General features: G+C 41.3%; 1 protein-coding gene across 2 annotated transcripts; it reads right to left on the reverse strand.

Moving 5' to 3' along the window:
- Positions 1-1,727: 1,727 nt before the first annotated feature.
- On the reverse strand, positions 1,728-22,594 carry LOC122877630 (mitotic spindle positioning). Of its 2 annotated transcripts, none has more exons than XM_044199431.1 (5): positions 22,454-22,594; positions 11,212-13,300; positions 4,915-5,180; positions 2,591-2,629; positions 1,728-2,267 (listed from the first exon to the last, which is right to left on the reverse strand). In XM_044199431.1, the coding sequence occupies exons 1-5, from the start codon at positions 22,511-22,513 to the stop codon at positions 2,178-2,180; spliced, it is 2,544 nt and encodes an 847-aa protein (XP_044055366.1). In that variant the 5' UTR covers positions 22,514-22,594; the 3' UTR covers positions 1,728-2,177. The 2 variants fall into 2 exon arrangements, with proteins under 2 accessions (XP_044055366.1, XP_044055367.1); XM_044199432.1 differs by lacking the exon at positions 22,454-22,594 and adding an exon at positions 17,087-17,237.

The following is a 22,594-nucleotide window of genomic DNA, read 5'->3' on the forward strand; positions in this document are numbered from 1 at the left end:
ACGGATTGTGAGACAATGGGCCCCCGAACACTGACATGTAAAAGCATCTCTACAGACCAGAGTTCATTCAGAGTTCAGCATCATTTAAAAAATGAGGGCCATAAATGTGACAGGAAGGGATTTTAGGAAGCTGCGAGTTTCCTCCACCTGATCACGTTCATCAGTCTCAGCTAACTGAAGATGTTTACATGTTAACTGAGATGAAGAGAGTCAGCTAATGATGCTAATGACGCTGCTGCCCTGCAGAGCTAACAGATAAGCATTTAGCATCACAATCAGCTCGTTCACACCAAACAAACAGCTTGTTAAAGAGCAGGAGGAGCTGCTGTCTGAAACACACTGTTTATTTCACCATCACAGCTGATTGTAGATATTCATATTGTTTATATTCAGTACATATTAGAGTGCATATGAATTATTACCCAAAGTGCTTCACAGTGAAGGGGGAAAACTCATCACAACCACCACCAATGTGGTTATGTTACCTAACGTTACTTTAGCAACAATTAAAGCTATCTGTCCATCAGGAAACTCCATAAATCACCTTGGTACTGTACTCTGTCGTCCAAAACCAACCACATCTGACAATATATTGTAATGTTAACACAGGAAAAAGGGTGAGGGAATTTAAAAATAGTAATAATGTAATGGTAGTGGTAATATTAATATTAATAAAGTAATAATAATAGAAATGACAGCTATAGAAATAATAATGTCAGCATCAGTAACAGAGCCAATAACAACAACTGTAGTAGCAGTTGTCGAGCAGGAACACGGGGCAGCAGGTGGCCCACAACCACAGATCCAGACTCTGCAGGAACACGGGGGCAGCAGGTGGCCCACAACCACAGATCCAGACTCTGCAGGAACACAGGGGCAGCAGGTGGCCCACAACCACAGATCCAGACTCTGCAGGAACACGGGGGCAGCAGGTGGCCCACAACCACAGATCCAGACTCTGCAGGAACACGGGGGCAGCAGGTGGCCCACAACCACAGATCCAGACTCTGCAGCTCCGGAGGCAGAAATACCTGCTGAAAGCAACAGAAGGAGAGAGGTGCATCATGGGAAGTCTCCCGGCAGTCTAGGCCTATAGCAGCATAACTAAGGGATGGTTCAGGACTCACCTGAGCCAGCCCTAACTATAAGCTTTATCAAAGAGGAAAGTCTTAAGCCTAGTCTTGAATGTGGAGATGGTGTCTGCCTCCCGAACCCAAACTGGGACCTGGTTCCACAGGAGAAGAGCTTGACAACTGAAGGCTCTGGCTCCCGGTCTACTTTTGGAGACTCTAGGAACCACAAGTAACCCTGCAACCTGGGCGCGCAGTGTTCTAGTCGGGTAATAAGGTATTATGAGATCTTTAAGATAAGTCATAACCCTTCATAAAGACTCCTTAATGTTCATGACAGGTATCATGTCATGGTTATGACGGTGTCATGTCAGTCTTATGGACCCACCTTACCTAATTATTTACTTATTCTCTTCTTTTCAGCAGATGTTTCCAGTTTTTTCCTTTAATTACACAAATAAAATTCACTTTACTTTCACATCTGTCTCTTGGTGAACGATTCGCCTGGTTTTCAGTGTGAACTTGAGTTTGTTGGTATTCTTATTATTAGTATTAAAATCTCCCACTTGATATTTGTTTCAGTTCAGAGCTCTAGGTGCCGTACATTCCCCCCAGTCTCTTATGATATATTAACAGACAGTTGGACAGTCTGAGAACTGACAGTTTGAAAAATGATTTTATTTCTCAAGTTATTTTTAGATGCATCGGTTTAAAATCATGAAAACAATCAGAAACGTCCTGTTGTGCTGCGTCAGGTGATTCAATGAAAACAGAAACCTTCATCACTCTTCTTCACTCACTTTAAATATTTATTTCTGAAGCTTTCATTTCTTTTCTATATGAATCAGGCACATAGTCTCTGTTTGCAGCTCTACTCAGCAGCTGACAGCTGATTGGATGACGAGAAGGGCTTTCATCTTTAGGACCAATCAGGGGCAGCCTTTTATTTGGAGTGTTCCAGTTTAAAACCATTTTGATCTCAGCTGACGAAGAAAATCAGAGAAAAATCCTGTTAGTGAAGAGACGCTCCGTCTGAACTAACAAAAAGAACCAGAGGAGACGCCATGTTCTCCCCCCTCCCCGGTCCTGGATCTGGTCTGGCTGGTCTCACTGGTCCTCCTGGTTGGCAAACACTCCGGCCTCCCAGCGGAGAGCACGCTGGTTTTTATGTCGAATAACTCGAGTCGACTCAACGACCTGAAAACAGATGAGATGAAGAGACAAAGAGACAACAAGACAATGAGACAAAGAAACAAGGAGAAAAAGAGACAAGGAGACAAGGAGACGAGACAAAGAGATTAGCTTACATCAGTGTCTCTGTGGTTTAACAATGTTAAATGTTAAATTCAGAAACAGACGGAAGTTTTATGTCTGATGATCAAAACATCTTTATATGAGATTAATGTTGTTAAAGAACGAAGAGACGTCTCAGTTACAGTGAAACAATGTGTGATCACGAGAAAACGAAACATTCAAAGGCTGGTTAACAGGCAGCAAAGTGAAATGAAGTCAGGTTGCACCTCGTTATTCACGTCGTCCACCGGTTGGATTCCTGCGTACTGAAAAGAGAAACAACAAAAGAGAAACTAAAGTCGATAGACCTGCTGTTAAAATCATCTGATGGTAAAGTCTGATAATAATTTACATTTTTCCATCCCAGCTCTTATTTTGGTAGTTTTTAACATTATTCCTGTCAGTTATAATAATGTTTTACTCAGCAGAATCATGTCAGAGTATGAAACCAGTCCAGTTTAACTGAGATATCTGAACCAATAAAGAAAGTATGCAGGGTCCAGTTTCCTTACAACAAAGTTTATAATACTTTAAATTAAAGTTGTGTGTGGTGATGAAGAGATAATCAACTTTAACATGTTTTTATTTACTGTCTGCACTCGTGTTATATATTAAAAATACATAAATGACAAAGATTAAATGTTGTAAACAACAGAAATGTTTTATATTCTGACTCGTTCAATCAGCTGCCTTTATAATTCATGTTCCTGGGTGGAAGTGAGTTTAACAAAGTCAACTTGGATCCATACAGTGGTGTGAAAAAGTGTAACACAAGTAAACACAAAAAGCAGTTTTTAAATGAAGGTTGTTATTATTAAGGGACAACAAAATCCAAACCTACATGGCCCTGTGTGAAAAAGTGATCGCCCCCTAAACCTAATAACTGGTTGCTCCACCCTTAGCAGCAACAACTGCAATCAAGCGTTTGCGATAACTTGCAGTGAGTCTTTTACAGCGCTGTGGAGGAGTTTTGGCCCACTCATCTTTGCAGAATTGTTGTAATTCAGCCACATTGGAGGGTTTTCGAGCATGAACTGCCTTTTTAAGGTCACGCCACAGCATCTCAATAGGATTCAGGTCAGGACTTTGACTAGGCAACTCCAAAGTCTTCATTTTGTTCTTCTTCAGCCATTCAGAGACCCCACAACAACATCCAAAGATCTGCAGGCCTCATTTGCCTCAGTTAAGGTCAGAGTTCATGACTCCACCATAAGAAAGAGACTGGGCAAAAATGGCCTGCATGGCAGAGCTCCAAGACGAAAACCACTGCTGAGCAAAAAGAACATTAAGGCTCGTCTCATTTTTGCCAGAAAACATCTTGATGATCCCCAAGACTTTTGGGAAAATACTCTGTGGACTGACGAGACAAAAGATGAACTTTTTGGAAGGTGTGTGTCCCATTACATCTGGCGTAAAAGTAACACCGCATTTCAGAAAAAGAACATCATACCAACAGTAAAATATGGTGGTGGTGGTGTGATGGTCTGGGGCTGTTTTGCTGCTTCAGGACCTGGAAGACTTGCTGTGATAAATGGAACCATGAATTCTGCCGTCTACCAAAAACTCCTGAAGGAGAACGTCCGGCCATCTGTTCGTGACCTCAAGCTGAAGCGAACTCGGGTTCTGCAGCAGGACAATGATCCAAAACACACCAGCAAGTCCACTTCTGAATGGCTGAAGAAGAACAAAATGAAGACTTTGGAGCGGCCTAGTCACAGTCCTGACCTGAATCCTATTGAGATGCTGCGGCGTGACCTTAAAAAGGCAGTTCATGTTCGAAAACCCTCCAATGTGGCTGAATTACAACAATTCTGCAAAGATGAGTGGGCCAAAACTCCTCCACAGCGCTGTAAAAGACTCACGGCAAGTTATCGCAAACGCTTGATTGCAGTTGTTGCTGCTAAGGGTGGAGCAACCAGTTATTAGGTTTAGGGGGCAATCACTTTTTCACACAGAGCCATGTAGGTTTGGATTTTGTTTTCCCTTAATAATAACAACCTTCATTTAAAAACTGCATTTTGTGTTTACTTGTCTTCTTTCTTTGACTAATATTTAAATTTGTTTGATGATCTGAAACATTTAAATGTGACAAACATGCAAAAAAATAAGAAATCAGGAAGGGGGCAAACACTTTTTCACACCGCTGTAGCTGCTGCTGGAGACAAACATTAGTCTCATTAAAAGGTCAAATCAAACAGTTTCATGAATATGAACGTGAACCACTAGGTGACATATGGAAACTGAAAACATCAAATAATGATGGAGACAGAAACTGTAAATCAGTAATCAATAATTGTTCTATTAATTGTGTGTTTGTTTAGTTTTAATTTCTTATTTTCCAGTTTATCGACCTAAAAATGATCAAACTTCAATGAAACAGTAAACAGGAGTCACTTGTTAATCCACCATCATTTCTAAAAGCGTCTAAAACTGAAGGTTCATAAGATGGATTTTCCCATCTGCTGTTGTAAACCTGCTGAGTCAAACTTTATTCTGACAGGATGAAGCACAGAACCTCCAAAATAAGAGCCAGGATGTACTGATGACTCACTGAACTCTCCTCCAGCTTCAGCTGGACTCGTCTCTCCTCAAAGTTCTGCAGCAGAGTCTCTGTCAGACCTCTGAGAGGAGGGGGGGCCGGCCGCACCACCGCGGTGGACGAGGAGGAACCGAAGGGGAGGGAGGAGGAGAAGATGCGATGAGAGGAGGAGGAGGGGGGAAGAGATGAGGAGGTCCAGGGCTGAGCGGTGGTGAAGGAGATGGAGGGCAGACGGGTGGCGGGACGGGGAGACGGAGAGGGCACACTGACGGGTTTATCTGAAACACAACAGGAAGGAAAATACATGAATGACATTATGAATCATATGTGACACACTGTGACGACAGCTGAGTCATTGACCGATGACTCAGGGGTTTTAACAGGGCGACGCGATTTAATCTAAAACATGTTGCTGATGTTTCGTTTCTGTGGCTGAAAACCTGTCGACTGGTTACTGATTTACACAAACTGCAGCTGAACCACCTGAAGCTGCTGGACTTTGTTCTTTCTCTCATTAAGTTACTCATTGTCTCCAGTATATATGTGACAAACAGCAGCATCCACACCAGACTCCATTCAGGTTTTAGTCCGTTTACTACACCTCCTGTTTACTCTCCATTCCTGCTGATCATTTTCCAAATCATCCACTGATTTATTTCCTTCCAGGCTGCCGTTTGTTTCAGATCATTCCTTGGAAAGTCAACCTGCAGAGACTTGAATCCATCACAGTCAACGTCACGTCTGTTTTTATTGATGTCAAAGTTCTCGTCTCACTGCAGTTTCACTGTGTGGTGAAACCTGCGGTGATTTCTGGGTCGTTGCACAAAAGGTTTCTTTTGTTTTGGAACTTGGACTTTGGGTTTCCCTCTCACCACCATGTTTGTCAGTTAAACTGGATTTAGTGGAGGTGGAACCAGTAAGCAGCAACCACCAAGGCTGAGCGTGATAGGCCGAGACACCTGTCAATCAAGATACAACAAGCCTAAATATCTTCTTAATGGAACTTTTATTGTAAAAGTGTTTGTAGAGAGAAGTTGGAGTTTTTCTCATTCACTTCAGTACAGTCAGAGTTTGATCACAGCAGCATCTGGTAGATGTTACAGGAACTGCAGCTCTGAGGCAGCTGATTGGTTGAAGAACCTGCACTGTAGAACTTTGACAAAAATAAAAGCAGATGTGATAAGTCATCTGTTTGCAGGTTAATTTTCATAATGTAAAACCAACATCTGCCTGGAAGGAAATCGATCTAAGGAATGCAGAATCGTCTGAAAAGAATCAGCAGGGATGTGAAGTGTACTGGAGCTAATGGGCCAAAAACTGTAAACACACTTGTACTAAAGTGTAAAGTGAAACTAGATAGCTTTTATAAGAATGAGTAACATAATCTTCGTCTTACAGATGAAAAGTTTAATTCATAAGGAATAAAACGCCATTGCTTATTTCAGTACGCTCAGTTTGGCTACTATAGCTGTACTTTGTCTGACCTGTAGCTTATGCTGGCTAACGTTAGCTAACGTTGAATATATATTACAGCCTGATCGATATATCGGCCAATATTAGCATGTTGCAGATGTATTGGTATCTGCGTATATGTTAGCTGATAAATGAGAAGAAACTGAAGTAGAGAAATGTTTAAAAACAGTGTCACCATTAAATTTGTCCACCGGAGAGACGAGTTTATTTTAAAACTGTAAAATGTCACACTCAGCACATTTCTTGGTCGCAATTATTTTAAAAAACAATTTAAGGGAAACTTATCAACAATACTTATTATCTCCGCCAGTCGTGTGTGTATCTGTTCACAGCTAATCTCGCATACTACTGCACCCTGAACCCATCAGCCTAATATTTTTTGTGCACATTTATGACTGTACGCTCAAGGACCTCTCGTGGTTGCAGTGATTCATAATTTTTGAAAAACCTCTTTTATTGACTGCTCTGTTTTAAACTGCCATTGACTGCTGACTCCTCACTCCTCTTAACTGGCTGGTAAGTACGTTAGTTATGTCAGTTAAGTTACGTTACGTACGTGACATAAGTTAACTTACGTACGTAAGTTAAAATCAACGTTGACTTTTGGTTTCACGTGAGACACAAACAGTCGTCTCCTGGGTGAAAGTCCTTTTTGTTTGACCCATCCATCCACCCCGACCTCGTCCCTACACGGACTTTGTCGCTCTTTATGCTAAGTCACCTGACATTTTTTTCTCTATGACGTTCGCGCGTAAAATGACTTGCCGTCTCTGCACAATGTAAGTCAGTAGAGACTAAATGGTGTGAAATAACACACGAAAAGCAAAAAAGGCGCTGTGATAACATGCGAAATGACTTAAGACATTGGCGTGTTATTCATACACTATTTGGTGATACCAGGTGTGGCAGAGATCTGAACTCTACTGAGTGCACTCTTCTAGTTTATGTTCTGGGTTGTGTAAAGAAAATTAATATCAGCTGATATTTCATTATTATCACTTGCATGTCATAAAATCAATTTTTAGAAAACTTTGGTATATTTTAAAATCAGACCCTGAACTAGCCCCAATTTTTAAAGATCTGCCTCTTTTTGACAACACTTGTAACTTGATGTTATTACTTGTGCCTCCACACATGTTGTGTACTTGCTACATTGTCCATGTCGGTAAATGTATGTAGGTAAAACTACCAGGAAGCTGAAGCAACGTATAAGTGAACATAAAAGCACTGTACGTAGGAATGACCGTGATTATCCCGTAGCTGGTTTAATGATGAAAAACAGACATTTCTACTTTATGCTTTTTGGGTATTGAAAAAGTCAGCCCACCACCTAGAGGTGGCGATTTTGACCTCCTGTTAAAGAGATGTGAAGCCTTTTGGACTTTGTCTCCCAAGGGTTTGAATGATGAGCTTCTTTGTAATGTGATGTTATGAGATGTTCTCTGTGATTTTTCAGACATACCGTTTATTTTGGGCTGACATCTTAAACGGATTATTTTGTGATATGGTCTTTCTATAGTGTATTTCATCTTCATTAGCTTTTTCATAGCCTATATAAATATATATATCATACTTGTTTCTCTAATCACTCTCTTCTCTGTAGGGACAGGCTCTAGAAGACATTTTTGTTAAGGTCTAACCGGATTTGAATCACATATTTTAAATATTTATCCCAGGGTCTTCTTCGCACCTGTCGATCTACAGGTGTGCAAAAGTTCTGCTCTTTTGATTATCAGATTTTTAAAACTCTAATAAAAAACCCTCAAATATCTTGTATCAGTCGGGTTATAATATATATTTCTGTGTGGCTGAGTCACACAACCCTAACCACACAGCAGAACTGAACTCTCTCTGTCTTACAGCAGCGGCACAAGGGCCTGCGTAAGATTTCTGCAATACAGCTGCAAGTCTGTCAGCCAACAATGAAATGAAGCAATTAAGTTAGCATGAGCTGCTAACTGTAAGAACAATAGACAGAGCGAACAGCTTCCGATGATCTACACAATCAGAATACTGCACAGCAAAGACTTTTCCCGGAACCACTGCTAACAAGGAGTAGCCTACCGCAAAGCAACTTTTTCCTATACGGACTGGTAACGTAACCACTGAGCATATAACTGGGCATTACATAGCTTCACATAGCTTAACAGTGTACTTGGGTAAGCACAGGACTGTTACTTTTGTGAATTTTAATGTATTGATTTAGTTCATTGAGTTTTATTGTTGTAATGTGTCTTCATCTGTTAGGTCATTTGGTAGCCACATGCTAAGTTGATGTTAGCTAATTTTATGCTTCACAGAGCCTTTGCATGCTAACTAACTCTCCTTTAACTGGCACTATTATCCTACACCGATCACACACATCCACTCAAATTAGACCTTTAAGAGAGCCACACTCTTGGCTTAGCCGCCATTTTGAATTTACTTTCTTTGTCTAACCTTGCAGCCACTGCTCAGCCGCCATTTTGAATTTGATTTCTTTTGTTAACGCCATGCAGCATCGGCCATTTTAAATCCAAGCAGCCATTTTGGATCACACACACACACACTTTGTTCTGTAGTAGTGCATTTAGAGTTATACTTCATATTGTGTGTTTTTGCTTTGTTTATCTTTTAATAAACGTTTGTGTATAATTATGCTGGTTTCTTTAATGTTCCACAAGAGTGAGTAATTCATCAACCTCTTCTATGTTGAACACCAAATCCTGTAACCTATTAGCTATTAATGGTAATTTTGGTTATAGTGATTCATTTAATTATTAATCAGTTCCAAATTGATAGTTTAGTATATTATATGAGACTCAATCAATTGATAGCCAAACTTAACTGATTGGACCTACACAATTTGTGCCCCTTTAACCATTGTAATTCCCAGCACAGTGACTGAAATTTTATATTAAGTTCTCTTCTTCACTGTTTGTTATTATTGTTTTTTTGACTCACTATTACTTCTGTTTACTTTTGGGGACAAATTTCATTCGAAATGTCAAATTTGCAGAATCTTTAGGGGATGTACGTTATCACTTTTCATTGCGATATCTGTGATAGTTTTTGAAATAGAAAATTAAAGTGGCAGTCTATGGGGATTCAAAAACATTTATTTAAGAAAATCAGAAAGTCTCAAGGATTGTTGACAGTTCAGGAATCATATTTGATACATTTGTTCCAGATGGAAATCTGCTTATCATATTCAAACGTGAGATCTGTTGTGACACCATGTGGAGATTAATAGGTCACTTTATGTTGTTGCTCATAACTCCTAAAGGAACATTTAGTGAAATCCTCTTCTTCTCATTCTCTCTGAGAGTCAGATGTTCAGATTGATACCACTCTCATGTCTGTATGCTAAATGTGAAGCTACAGCCAGCAGCTGGTTAGCTTAGCTTAGCATAAAGACTGGAAACTGGGGGAAACAGCTAGCCTGGCTCTGTCCAGAGATAACAAAATCCACCTACCAGCAGCTCTAAAGCTCACTGATTAGCATGTAATATCTTGTTTGTTTCATCTGTACAGAAACTGAAGAGTAAAAACATGTTGTGGGATACTGGGGGGGTTATGACTATTTCTTGGCTCTGTGCAGTAACTTCCTGCCTGTGATGCAATTCAAGATTTATCTACTTACTTTAATTGTCGATCATGCCAACATGAACTCTTCCAACAGCAACAATCTCACTGCATTTGACTACACTGTAATGTTTCCCTCAGTCATGAACAGGTATGGTACATAATGTAAAACATGAGCACTATGGTCAGATTAGGTTTGGGGTCCCTGCTGCCTCCAAGTTACCCCATCAGGTCCAACGCAGGCAGCACATTGTAGCACAAAGACCCACAAACCAGCTACTGCTCCTGGAATAATACCTGTCCCAGGTGTTCTGTCTGTCAGTTGGTTTGTGATAATTTGATAAAATACAACTTTTTTTACTAATTATTATTTACTAATACACCATGAGCCGGTTGCAGCAGCTGTTCATAAATTTAAACTTAGCCTTGTGCTGATATAAGTGTTTACTAGAGTTTTGCGCATCATTAAATTAAAACAGGTTGCACCTAACAAACTAGTTCTTACATAGAGATAAGCTGTTACTAAATATTTACACCCACTAACTGACAGATGGAACTGTTACATACTGTTAGTTAACTGGGTTAGCTAACTGACAGAGCTAACGTTAGCATGCTAATATATGACCTGTTTAAACTGAGGAGTAAAAGAGGTAATATTGTTGACATAGCTGACCGGACTCTTGATCAAAATGTTGTCTAATAATGATGAAAACTGAGAAGACTTTCACAAAAAACACCTCAAATTACAAAACACAATGCTAATAATGAAACTAAATGACCAAATGCTGTTGGTTAGCTTTAGCTGACCTGACATTTCCCGCTCACTCAACACAGATTTCTTCATGAATGCAGATATAAATAAAACCAAGGACTGACAGTTAACTTTAATAAATCATTTGGCCTAAAAATATCTTTTTAAGGACATATATATATTGCGGCTTGTGATGCTACAGTGACTTCCTGTTTACAATGGTGATTGATCTTGATTGGACAGCATTTCCTAGCAACAGATTTACCCATTACTAAAGTCTTTACTAGCTGAGACATTTCTTAAGTTTTGGTGGTGCAACCTGATTTAGTAAATCACTAGTTTTAAACTAGCTAGTAGTTACTAAAAACTTAGGAAGGACTTTATGTTCTAACGTAGTGATGGATTTATGAAGAACTGGTGCACCACAGTCCATGTAAGCACAATTTAAACTAAAGTAATAAAAGTGTAAAGTTGCCCCCAGTTGCCTGAATGGTAATCCAGCCTTGTTAAGGACTACATACCTGTGGTTACAGGTGGGTAGAACTGACTGACGGCCATCCTGGTTGCCTGTTCCACCAGAGGAGCTGGAGAGAAGAGCTGTCGATCAGTTTCCTCCCTGGACTCCCTCAGCTCCCTCAGCTCTCTCAGCTCCTGCTCCCGTCTCAAGGCCTCCTCAATCTCCTTCTCGATGAAATCTGGAGCTCCTTGTCCTCTGGACTGCAGGCCGGTGGACTCCAGGTTTTCCCTCCAGGACCGAGGCGTGGTCAAGGTAGTGTCACGCTGAGGTGGTGGAGAGGAGGGAGAGGAGGAGGAGTGGGAAGTCATTTGATCTTGGTGGAAACCTCTTGTGTCCTGGACCTCCGAGTCCCTCACAGAGAATGAAGAAGGAGCTGAACTCATTTGGCTGATGTACAACTCGGTTTCTTTGGGGTGTCGATGAGGACAGCAGGGCAACAGAAAGACTTTGGCGTCTCCAGACTCAGACTGAGGTCTTTCTTCTGTTCTCTTGTCCTTGTCTTCTTTGTCAAACTTCCTCTTTATGTCCTCCAGCTCCTTTGGAAGCTCTGGGTATCGTCCCAGGATCCCTCCCTGCTGCTGAGGCTCCTCCTTACGCTGGTTCTCCTTCTGGATTTCACGCTGAATGATGAAGCTCACTCGGTTCTTCTCTTTGGCTTTGACAGGCGTTAGAGGTGACTGTAAACGTTTGGTTTTGATCTCGACCATTTCTGCTCTGCTGTCCTTGTTCTGCAGCCCTCGAGAGCGTCGTAGGTTCTCCTCACGTTCCCAAACTAACCGGATCTCCCTTTCAATTGGGGTTTCATAGTCGCTTGTGGACTTGCTGCTCTTGTTCTCAGGCTGAGTGTTGTCATTGAACACGCCTTCGTCGTTGGTGTAGCCGCCGCCCACCTCCACCAACAGATCCTCCAGGCCGGAGTCCAGGTCCTCAAACACACTGCTCTGCCGGCTGAGACTCTCCTCAGTCCGGCACACAGTCACCTTCCTCTCTGGTGAGGTCTCATCTTCTGATGGTTTGAACAGTGTTGTATCTTCGCTCACCTCCACGCTGTGGTATGTCTCCACTGGCTTTGACAAGGACTCATCAGGATCTGGCTGCAGAGACGTGTTCAGATGTGTTTTTGAGGACCTCAGAGGGTTGAGGAGTGCAGTAAACTGGTCCTGCTCCATCTTCAGGAACTGTTGTCGGGCAGCGCTGAAGTTGATCTGCTCCTTGTCGATGGTCCCAGGCTCAGCAGGGTGGAGAGGTTCTGGTCTGGAGCTGACGGGACTGTAGCTCACACTGAAACCTTCTAGCAGTTTGTTTGTAGATCTGCTCAGATCCAGATTCTCCAGCGCACTCATCTGATCTTTGAATGCTGGGTTTTTCTTCGGTGCTTGGCTGTGAATGATCTCCTTCCGAAGCTGCTTCTCTTCTTCTTCCTGGACGACTTCAGTGCTGTTGTTCATATCCACTTTGTACTGCGAGTCTCCATTGCTGTCTGAGAACAGACTCTCTGGCTTCCTGCTGCTGGTGTAGGTCTGTAGTTTGAATCCTTTCTCCTCCTTCAGGGTTGCCAGCTGAGTCTGTCGCTGCGGTGAGACCATCCAGGCTTCGTTCAGTTCTGCTTCAGGACTCGTTGGGTCGTCCACGAAGGAGTAGAAACCACAGTGAGAGCCCGAGCTGCTGGTGGGACTGCTGGGGTTGCTGGGGCTGTCTGGATGCCACTCGTCACTGGTGCTCCCTCCATCCTGCGACACTGCAACCTGCCGGGCCTGAACAACCACGTCCCTAGACCCGTCACCCTGCTGTGAGGAGACGATGACCGAGGAATGACTACGACCAACGGAGATGCTGTCGGAGGTGAATACCAGATCGTCCAGGTCGGGGGTGTCGCTCTGGGTGGGGCCAGCGATGGTGCGCAGGTCTGAGGGATGCAGCAGGGGGGAAAGAGGCTTCAGCACCCACCTTCTCGGGGTGCTGTCCATGGCTGCAGGGGGCACTGCGGGGCCGGCAGGGGGTGGAGGTTCTGATGGTGGAAGACGTTGAACGGAGCTTGATGTTTGGAAACTCTGAGGAGTTACAACATCCTGACGGTCGCTTGCTGAGAGTCTCTGAAAAAACAGAAAGGACGGGTCTGTTACTATGGAAACAACAGAGAGCATGGGTCTGTTACTATGGAAACAACGGAGAGGACGGGTTGTTACTATGGAAACAGCTGATAGGATGGATGGGTCTGTTACTATGGAAACAACAGAGAGGACGGGTTGTTACTATGGAAACAGCTGATAGGATGGATGGGTCTGTTACTATGGAAACAACAGCATCAGGTTACGGTCCTTCTGTTCTGCAGCAGAGGAGTCAGCTCGGTATGAGGTAATAATATTAAAAAACTACAACATGGCAAAAACAATGAATTCTGGGAACACCCTTGCAAAGCATGGTGGGATTCAGAGTCTTTCAGATCAAAACGCAATTAATGTTCAAATGGCCTCTTCTTTAAAATCTCAACATATTTAAAATTGGTCAAATTAAATTAAATATCTGTGAGTTTCAGCCTCTAGAAGTCAGTTTAATATTTATTAGAAATCAGGGTCCAGGTGGCTGGCGAAAATGCCCAAAAAAATTCATTAGAAAGAATTGTCAGAATTCACTACCATGTTTATTTTGAACAGATGTTTGACTGTAGACGTCCTGAATCATCTCTGAAGACAGAGAACAAGAGGATTTACCTAAAATATTCATCTGTTCCTTTCATTTATAGCAGTAGTGTCTAATATTGATAGTTGTTGTTAATATTATTACTGTAGTTACACCCACCTTTACTTTGGATCAATTAATAACCCTGTAAAATGTGAATAAAATATAAAAAACTTCCCTTTATTACCCACAAAGGATCAGTGGTGAAAGAAGCATTCAGATCCCTCACTGAAGAAGTACAAACACCACAGTCTAAAAATCCTACGCTACAAGTAAAAGTCCTGCATTCAAAATGTTACTTAAGTAAAAGTACAGAAGTATCATCATCATCATCAAAATGTACTTAAAGTATCAAAAGTAAAAGTAAGCCTACTCATTATGCAAAAACACTCCTTTCAGAGTGTTATATTATTAATAATTCATTATATTATTGGATATTATTACTTCATGTTGTAAGCTGTCAATGTGCAGCACATTTTTGTAAAGTACTGCTCTATATTTTATATATTTTATAAACTCCTCATATATATATTTTTTTTAAATCTGAATCTGAAAAGTAACTACAGCTGTCAGATAAATATAGTAGAGAAGAAGTAGAAAGTAGAATAAAATGGAAATACTCAAGTAAAGTACAAGTACCTCAGAACTGTACGTAAGTACAGTACTTGAGTAAATGTACTCATCAGATGTGTTTTCTGGTTTGGAGGAAATAAATCTGAGGAATGTCAATAAAGTTTACCGGAGCTGATCGATCAGTGATAACACAGTTTACAGCGTCGCTCATAAAGTCAGGACGGGACACGTTACCACGGCAACCGCTGTGTTATCCTACAGGTGAGTCTGTCATATACAGATATACATACACAGGTCCTTCGAGCCCATGAACCCAGAACTGAAGGATCAGATCTGTCTTTCATGTATCGTCTATTGGTTTCAAGTCATTTCATAAATGTTGATCTATTATTAATTAAAGAACATAAGTCTCAGCTGCAGAAACAAAGAAAATAATCAAATAAAAGAGCAGTTTTACATCTGAAGCAAGCAAAGGCCGGAAACAATATGCAGTGTTTAAAATGAATAAGTTGTCAATTAATCAAAAGCTCAATTAATTTGATGTTAATCAAAGGTTTCAGACAATAGTTTATTCCAGTCTGTTTCCTTTAATGCAGTTTCACAGTTTCCGGTTCACTTCGTGGGATTCAGGCTGTTTGGGAGCAGAAACACTGAACTGCGTCTTTGCCATAAGTGTCCAGTTGTGATCGCGACAGACCAGTTATCATGTTAAAGGTCTTAATGATTCTTTGAGGTTTATTACTGAAAATCAAGTCAAGCTGAGTTTTAGAGGAATTGGTTATTTTAGTTGACTAGCTGGGTTAAGTCTAGACTAGATGAGATTTCCTGTTTGATTTATCGTCCCAGTTGATGTTAAAATCTCCCATCAGAAGAATCTCTTTCTAAGATCTTTCTAAGAGTATAGTAAACGACAACAATAATAATAATAATAATAATAACTTCAGTTATACAGCACCTTTCACAACATAGAATGTAGCTCAAAGTGCTTCACAAGGGAAGCAAATCAATCAATACCCATGAGCCTCAGCTGCCGTTGCTATGGAAAAAAGGCCAGTCAGAGGTAGTGAATTAAAAACACGTCGCCATAGTTACTGAATTCACCCACGACTGCACCCGAATTTTAAAGTGAACTAATTTAAGCTGTTTTCAGTTTTCTAAACACGCCACCTTTAGCTTCCAGCTGCCGTTAGCGGAGCACGTAGCAGAACTGTAAGCTCTGTGATTGGCTGTTTGTTAGTGAAATGCACCCTGGGAGTCGTAGTTGGCTTCTCTCCTTCAGTTTTTATGTCCGCAGGCTTCTTGTGGCTTTGACCAGTTTGAACAGTTTCATGTTGATCACAGACTGAGTCTCTAACAGTCTACGAGCAACATGAGGCAGACTCTTACTGCAGGAACCAGATGAAGACGTCAGACAGAAGAGGAAGAGGAGGACGTCTCAGCTGTTGTTGGGAAACAGTCGGCAGGTTTATAGATTCTCATTATCTGAGACTGAAGACGCTCCTGAGAAACGAGGCCACGCATCACAGGAGAGCCAATCAGATGCTTCAAATGACTCCGTACGGACAAGCAGAGGCGCTAGTGTGTCTGTGTTAGCATTGTATTAGCATCATAGCATTAGTTCAGTGTGTCTGTGTGCCAGTGATAAGCCACGCCTGCAGCCTGACTGCTGCTGTCAGCTGATAACTGGTTGTTTATCAGACTGAACTTCAGCTCCCACAGATCAAGAAGAAGAAGAGGAACTGACAGACAGCAGGTCAGAGGTCAGAGGTCACCGTGTGGATCAAAATACCCCGAGGGTGAAAAGAAAACTGCAGCTGATTCACAGTCTGTCCGTCTGTCCGTCTGCCTGTCTGCCTGTCTGCTTGTCTGCCTGCCTGTCCGTCTGCCTGTTTAAGAACAGCTGAATCATCAGCAGCATGTTTGTAATGACTTCTGCAGCCGGCAGGAGGCGCTAACAGCCGGCAGGCGGCGCTAGCAGCCCGCAGGAGGCACTAACAGCCGGCAGGCGGCGCTAACAGCCCGCAGGAGGCGCTAACAGCCCGCAGGCGGCGCTAACAGCCGGCAGGAGGCGCTAACAGCCCGCAGGCGGTGCTAGCAGCCCGCAGGAGGCGCTAGCAGCCCGCAGGCGGCGCTAACAGCCGGCAGGTGGGGCTAGCCGCCGGCAGGCGGCGCTAGCAGCCCGCAGGAGGCGCTAACAGCCCGCAGGAGGCGCTAACAGCCGCTCACACTGAGTCTGTTTTACAGACTTTATGAAACTGTTCAAGTTAAAGTCATTAATTTGTATTTTAATGTTCATGTGACAATCTGAATATAAAACTTTACTATAATTTTTAAAACATTCAGAAATAAAACTCATCATCAGTGATATTATATTATATTATTATATATAATTTTATTTCTAAATAAATATTATTTTATTACAGAACAGACGAGCTGCTGTCGGAAGCTGCGGTCAAACATTCAGACTGGAGTCTTTCTTTCATGTTTAGTTTTCAGAGATAACATTAGAGTTATAATTATTATTAAAGATGATTTGTTATTAAAGATGATTTGTTATTAAATATGATTTGTTATTAAAGATGATTTGTTATTAAGACATTATTTTTTATTAGAGCTGTTTCTCTTACCTGAGATCAGTTTTCTGTCAGCAGCAGCAGAGGCTAACTGATGTGACAAAGTTCAACTTCTATCGTCCAATCAGAGACCCCGCCCACCGCACACAGGCTCCGCCCACTCTGACACACACACACACACACACACACACACACACACACACACACACACGTACATCTATACTTGTGAGGACAATCATTGACATAATTCCCCAGCCTGTTAAACTGAACTTCTTTGAACTGAAACTGAAACATCGAACAGAAGAAACGTCCTCATTTACACTTTATCCTTCTGGAAAATAAAACACTGGTAAAAATACATCTGTGCTTTTACTAAAATGTGACAGGACCAAGAAATCCTGCACGCTGTCGATCACTTGAACTCCTCCGACCTTCACCAGGTCAAATATATACAGAGAAACAGTAATACATATAACATATATATATACAGCGGTGTGAAAAAGTGTTTGCCCCCTTCCTGATTTCTTATTTTTTTGCATGTTTGTCACTTAAATGTTTCAGATCATCAAACAAATTTAAATATTAGTCAAAGATAACACAAGTAAACACAAAATGCAGTTTTTAAATGAAGGTTGTTATTATTAAGGGAAAACAAAATCCAAACCTACATGGCCCTGTGTGAAAAAGTGATCGCCCCCTAAACCTAATAACTGGTTGCTCCACCCTTAGCAGCAACAACTGCAATCAAGCGTTTGCGATAACTTGCCGTGAGTCTTTTACAGCGCTGTGGAGGAGTTTTGGCCCACTCATCTTTGCAGAATTGTTGTAATTCAGCCACATTGGAGGGTTTTCGAGCATAAACTGCCTTTTTAAGGTCACGCCGCAGCATCTCAATAGGATTCAGGTCAGGACTTTGACTAGGCCGCTCCAAAGTCTTCATTTTGTTCTTCTTCAGCCATTCAGAGACCCCACAACAACATCCAAAGATCTGCAGGCCTCACTTGCCTCAGTTCAGGTCAGTGTTCATGACTCCACCATAAGAAAGAGACTGGGCAAAAAAACAGCCCCAGACCATCACACTACCACCTCCATATTTTACTGTTGGTGTGATGTTCTTTTTCTGAAATGCGGTGTTACTTTTACACCAGATGTAATGAGACACACACCTTCCAAAAAGTTCAGCTTTTGTCTCGTCAGTCCAGAGTATTTTCCCAAAAGTCTTGGGGATCATCAAGACGTTTTCTGGCAAAAATGAGACGAGCCTTAATGATCTTTTGGCTCAGCAGTGGTTTTCGTCTTGGAGCTCTGCCATGCCGGCCATTTTTGCCCAGTCTCTTTCTTATGGTGGAGTCATGAACACTGACCTGAACTGAGGCAAGTGAGGCCTGCAGTTCTTTGGATGTTGTTGTGGGGTCTTTTGTGACCTCTTGGATGAGTCGTCGTTGCGCTCTTGGGGTAACTTTGGTCGGCCGGCCACTCCTGGGAAGGTTCACCACTGTTCCATGTTTTCGCCATTTGTGGATAATGGCTCTCACTGCGGTTCGCTGGAGTCCCAAAGCTTTAGAAATGGCTTTATAACCTTTTCCAGTCTGAAAGATCTCAATTACTTTCTTTCTCATTTGTTCCTGAATTTCTTTGGATCTTGGCATGATGTCTAGCTTTTGAAGATCTTTTGGTCTACTTCACTTTGTCAGGCAGGTCCTATTTAAGTGATTTCTTGATTGAGAACAGGTGTGGCAGTAATCAGGCCTGGGTGTGGCTCGAGAAACTGAACTCAGGTGTGATAAACCACAGTTATGTTTTAACAGGTGGGGCAATCACTTTTTCCCACAGGGCCATGTAGGTTTGGATTTTGTTTTCCCTTAATAATAACAACCTTCATTTAAAAACTGCATTTTGTGTTTACTTGTGTTATCTTTGACTAATATTTAAATTTGTTTGATGATCTGAAACATTTAAGTTTGACAAACACGCAAAAAAAAAAAAGAAATCAGGAAGTGGGCAAACACTTTTGCACACCACTGTATAACATACATACATATAACATATATACATATAACATAACCCAGTGAAAACGCTCTACATCGTCTGTGTTGTACTAATAGTAACTATTGTCAGAATATTATTTTTATACAATGTTCTTGTCTTTTTGTACATTTAACATTTAAATGTGTCTGACTGTATTTACAGTACTGGTATCTATTGGATTCAGCCCTGGATATGGAAGTATTCTGTTAGATCATATGAAGTTTATTATAATAATATATTATCATTTTTCCTGTGACTTGGTTTGGATGCTGGAAGGATCTGATTTTACTTTCACTCTGCACTTTTACTACTTTCCTTACTTCTTCCGCTGCTGCCACGCGTCAACAGAAAAACAAATACGCAGTCACAGACAGAAAAGTCTGAAAAAGTGAACGGGATTAAAAATGAAAGTGAAAGGCGGGGCTTGTTTTAATATTTAAAGCTGCTTGTCACTCAACAGACCGCCGCAGAGTTTACCTGCTTTTTGTGAATAGTTTTCCAATGTTTGAGTGTTTTTTATTTATTAAGAGTCTTTTTATGACATTTTGTGACATTTCTTAATCCAAGAAAAAAGTCTCTCTCAGGAGACAGACCTTCAAACAGAAGTATTATTTTATTGTTCTCTAAAATGCCTTTTGGATTGTTTAGATATTTATAGTTACTTATTAATGTATTTATTACTAATTCCACATGTAGTTTCTAAGCTTATTAGCCTTTGAATGTTTTTATTTTTGTGATGAACAGTATTTTCCTTCTTTGCTTTCTCCTGTGTTTCTGTTGGTGAGCTGCTGCTGCCCTCTGTTGATCAACGCAGACACGGCAGGTATCTGACATCACTTCCTGTCTGAGCTCCAGCTGATGACCTGTTCAGCTGGTTTAAAGGTTATATTGATGACATTTTCATGTAGTCCAATATTTAAAATAAAATAAAATACATCCACAGAGCTTTTAGAAAGATGTGGAATAAAAGGTTCACTTTTCCTTCAAAAATATATTATGATCACAATCATGAATCATTTTAAATACTTTGCTTCCTGCTTCTAACAAGGCAAGCCAATAGTATATCGACGCTGGTATCACGTGGTATAGCTGCCAGTTAGTGTGGAAAAAATAGACACTGACGCTAGCACATATTAGCTAACTTAGCTTAATCGTCAAAAAAACAATAACCCATAAAATTACAGTTCTGCATATTTAAACAAAATAAACAACAACTGCCGACAGCCGTTGTCCTTAAATCCTAAACTAACGTGTAGAGTGTCAAAGTTAGAAAAATAACAGCTTCAGTCCCTGAGGAGCTACGTTAGCATTAGTGACGGTTGTGTCCAGTTAGCTAACGTTGTAGTTCCCTAACGTTATAACGAAGATGCGTATCAGAGGGGGTTTAGAAGCGGGCCAGGATCCGACAGAACCGAGGGCCCGGGGCCAGTACGGGTCTATACAGGGCAAATTGACTGACCAGTCATTGTTGCTGTGTGGCGCTCAGCTGTTGGTTATAATCCGCCAATGTTCAACTAATGTCAGGTCAACGCCAGCTAACGCCAACTGTTACTGTAGCTGTCGAATGCCGAGCGCTGCGGGGTTTAATAGCATCCCTACAAGGCACTGTACTCCAGATTAAAGTGTAAATATTTAGCTTGATAAGTCTTAAAGTGTAAGGATGATTGATATGTCATTTTACGGTAAGTGTTGCAGTATCGGGTACCTGTAATTATTAAATGATGGGAAAGAAGGGTTTGCTAAAGCTAGCTAGCCGTATCCTCAGATTAGCATCGATAACGTTTCATGAAACACCACCGCACAAAGAAACCCAAACCTGTAGCTAATGCACCTGCCGGATGTTATCCATGTTATCAATATATCAATCAATATCAATCAATATCAAACACCTTTAACCCTTAAAAATCCAGTTTTCTTCTTTGGTTTTCCCTGAAGTTCCGTAAGTTTGATCAAACGCTGTTAAAAACTCATGTTGGGACGTTTCAGTCATCGTTACATAAAACGATGGAACAAGCCACAATTACATTTCTTCATTAAAAAAGTGTGTGTGTGTGTGTGTGTTTTATTGTAGAAAAGGTTTCAGTCGTAGTCGTCCGGACGCTGTTTTCAGAATCAAGACGTTTCGGCTCCCATCCGGAAGTCTTTCTCAATTGTGAAAATGTTCTGAGAACTCAGAAATTTAAGCTACTCTGTGTTGCTTAAGCCCCGCCCTCAGGAAGGAGTCTACCTGAGTACCTGTTGATTAGCTAGTTTCACCTGAAACTGACCTAATAGTTTCCATGATGGCCCAGTAATCAGTAATCAGGCCTGTTGTTTTCTGGCTGCACCTCCCTCATCACTGTTAAGTACCTGATTAGCAGGCGATTGGCTTGACCACGGTGTTAACACACTGTGGTAAACGTTGGGCAGATTGAATCTCAGACCACCATTTCTGTTCAAAGAGGGGTTTTCTTTTTTCACAAAATGGCTTCTTTGACTCGTCTTTCAAACCAGCTCTTCTCTCTACTGAGACTCTTCACCTCGCTGTCTTCAGATGTGCGGTTTGTAGCTTTTAGATGCAAACGCACGGCGCTCTGTAATCCTGAGTTAGCGTGTCGTCTGTGCTGATGAAGTCTTTTGTGAAGTGGCTGTTTGGTCTCACCTGTGTACCGTTCTTTGCAGTTTTCCTCACTGCACTTTTTTTCTTTTTTTTCCACAGTTGAGAATGACTTCCGGATGGGAGCCGAAACGTCTTGATTCTGAAAACAGTGTCCAGATGACTACGACTGAAACCTTTACTACGATGGACCACTCCTGGACGAATGAGGGACGACACCGTCTGTGTGTTTTATTGTGTGTGTTTTATTGTGTGTGTGTGTGTGTTTTATTGTGTGTGTGTGTGTGTTTTATTGTGTGTGTTTTATTGTGTGCGTGTGTGTGTTTTATTGTGTGTGTTTTATTGTGTGCGTGTGTGTGTGTTTTATTCTGTGTGTGTTTTATTCTGTGTGTGTGTTTTTTTGTGTGTGTATATGTTATTTATGTTGTATGTGAACATTAATGTGTTCATTTGGTCCTTTTGGATTATTTTATTGGCTCGTGGCTGCACTTTGTAATAACTGATTACTGTTGTTGTTATTATTATTATTATTATTATTATTATTATTATTACATCAGTGTTTGAGAATGATGTATTGATCAGTTATGATGTTTAAACTTCAGACTCCATGTTTTTATGTCTGCAGATGGAAATGTTCGACATTTTAGACACATTTCATCTTAATTCAGATTTGGAATCTCAGCTAGAATTTAAATAAAGTTCTGTGAGTTTGAACAAAGTTTAGTGGTACAAGTGAACACACAAACAACATGTGTGTGTTTTATTGTGTGTGTGTGTGTGTGTGTTTGGAGTCTCACCCTGGTGTCGTGGTCCAGACTCTGGCAGAGAACCTGCCAGGGAGGGGTGTACCTGAACATCCTGGTCTCAAATGGATCTAAACTGGATCTGACTGGTTCCTACTGGTTTTGGTCTGTATGGTGATGATGATGATGATGATG

The sequence above is a fragment of the Siniperca chuatsi genome, linkage group LG6 (genome assembly GCF_020085105.1).
Source record: "Siniperca chuatsi isolate FFG_IHB_CAS linkage group LG6, ASM2008510v1, whole genome shotgun sequence".
NCBI lineage: Eukaryota > Metazoa > Chordata > Actinopteri > Centrarchiformes > Sinipercidae > Siniperca > Siniperca chuatsi.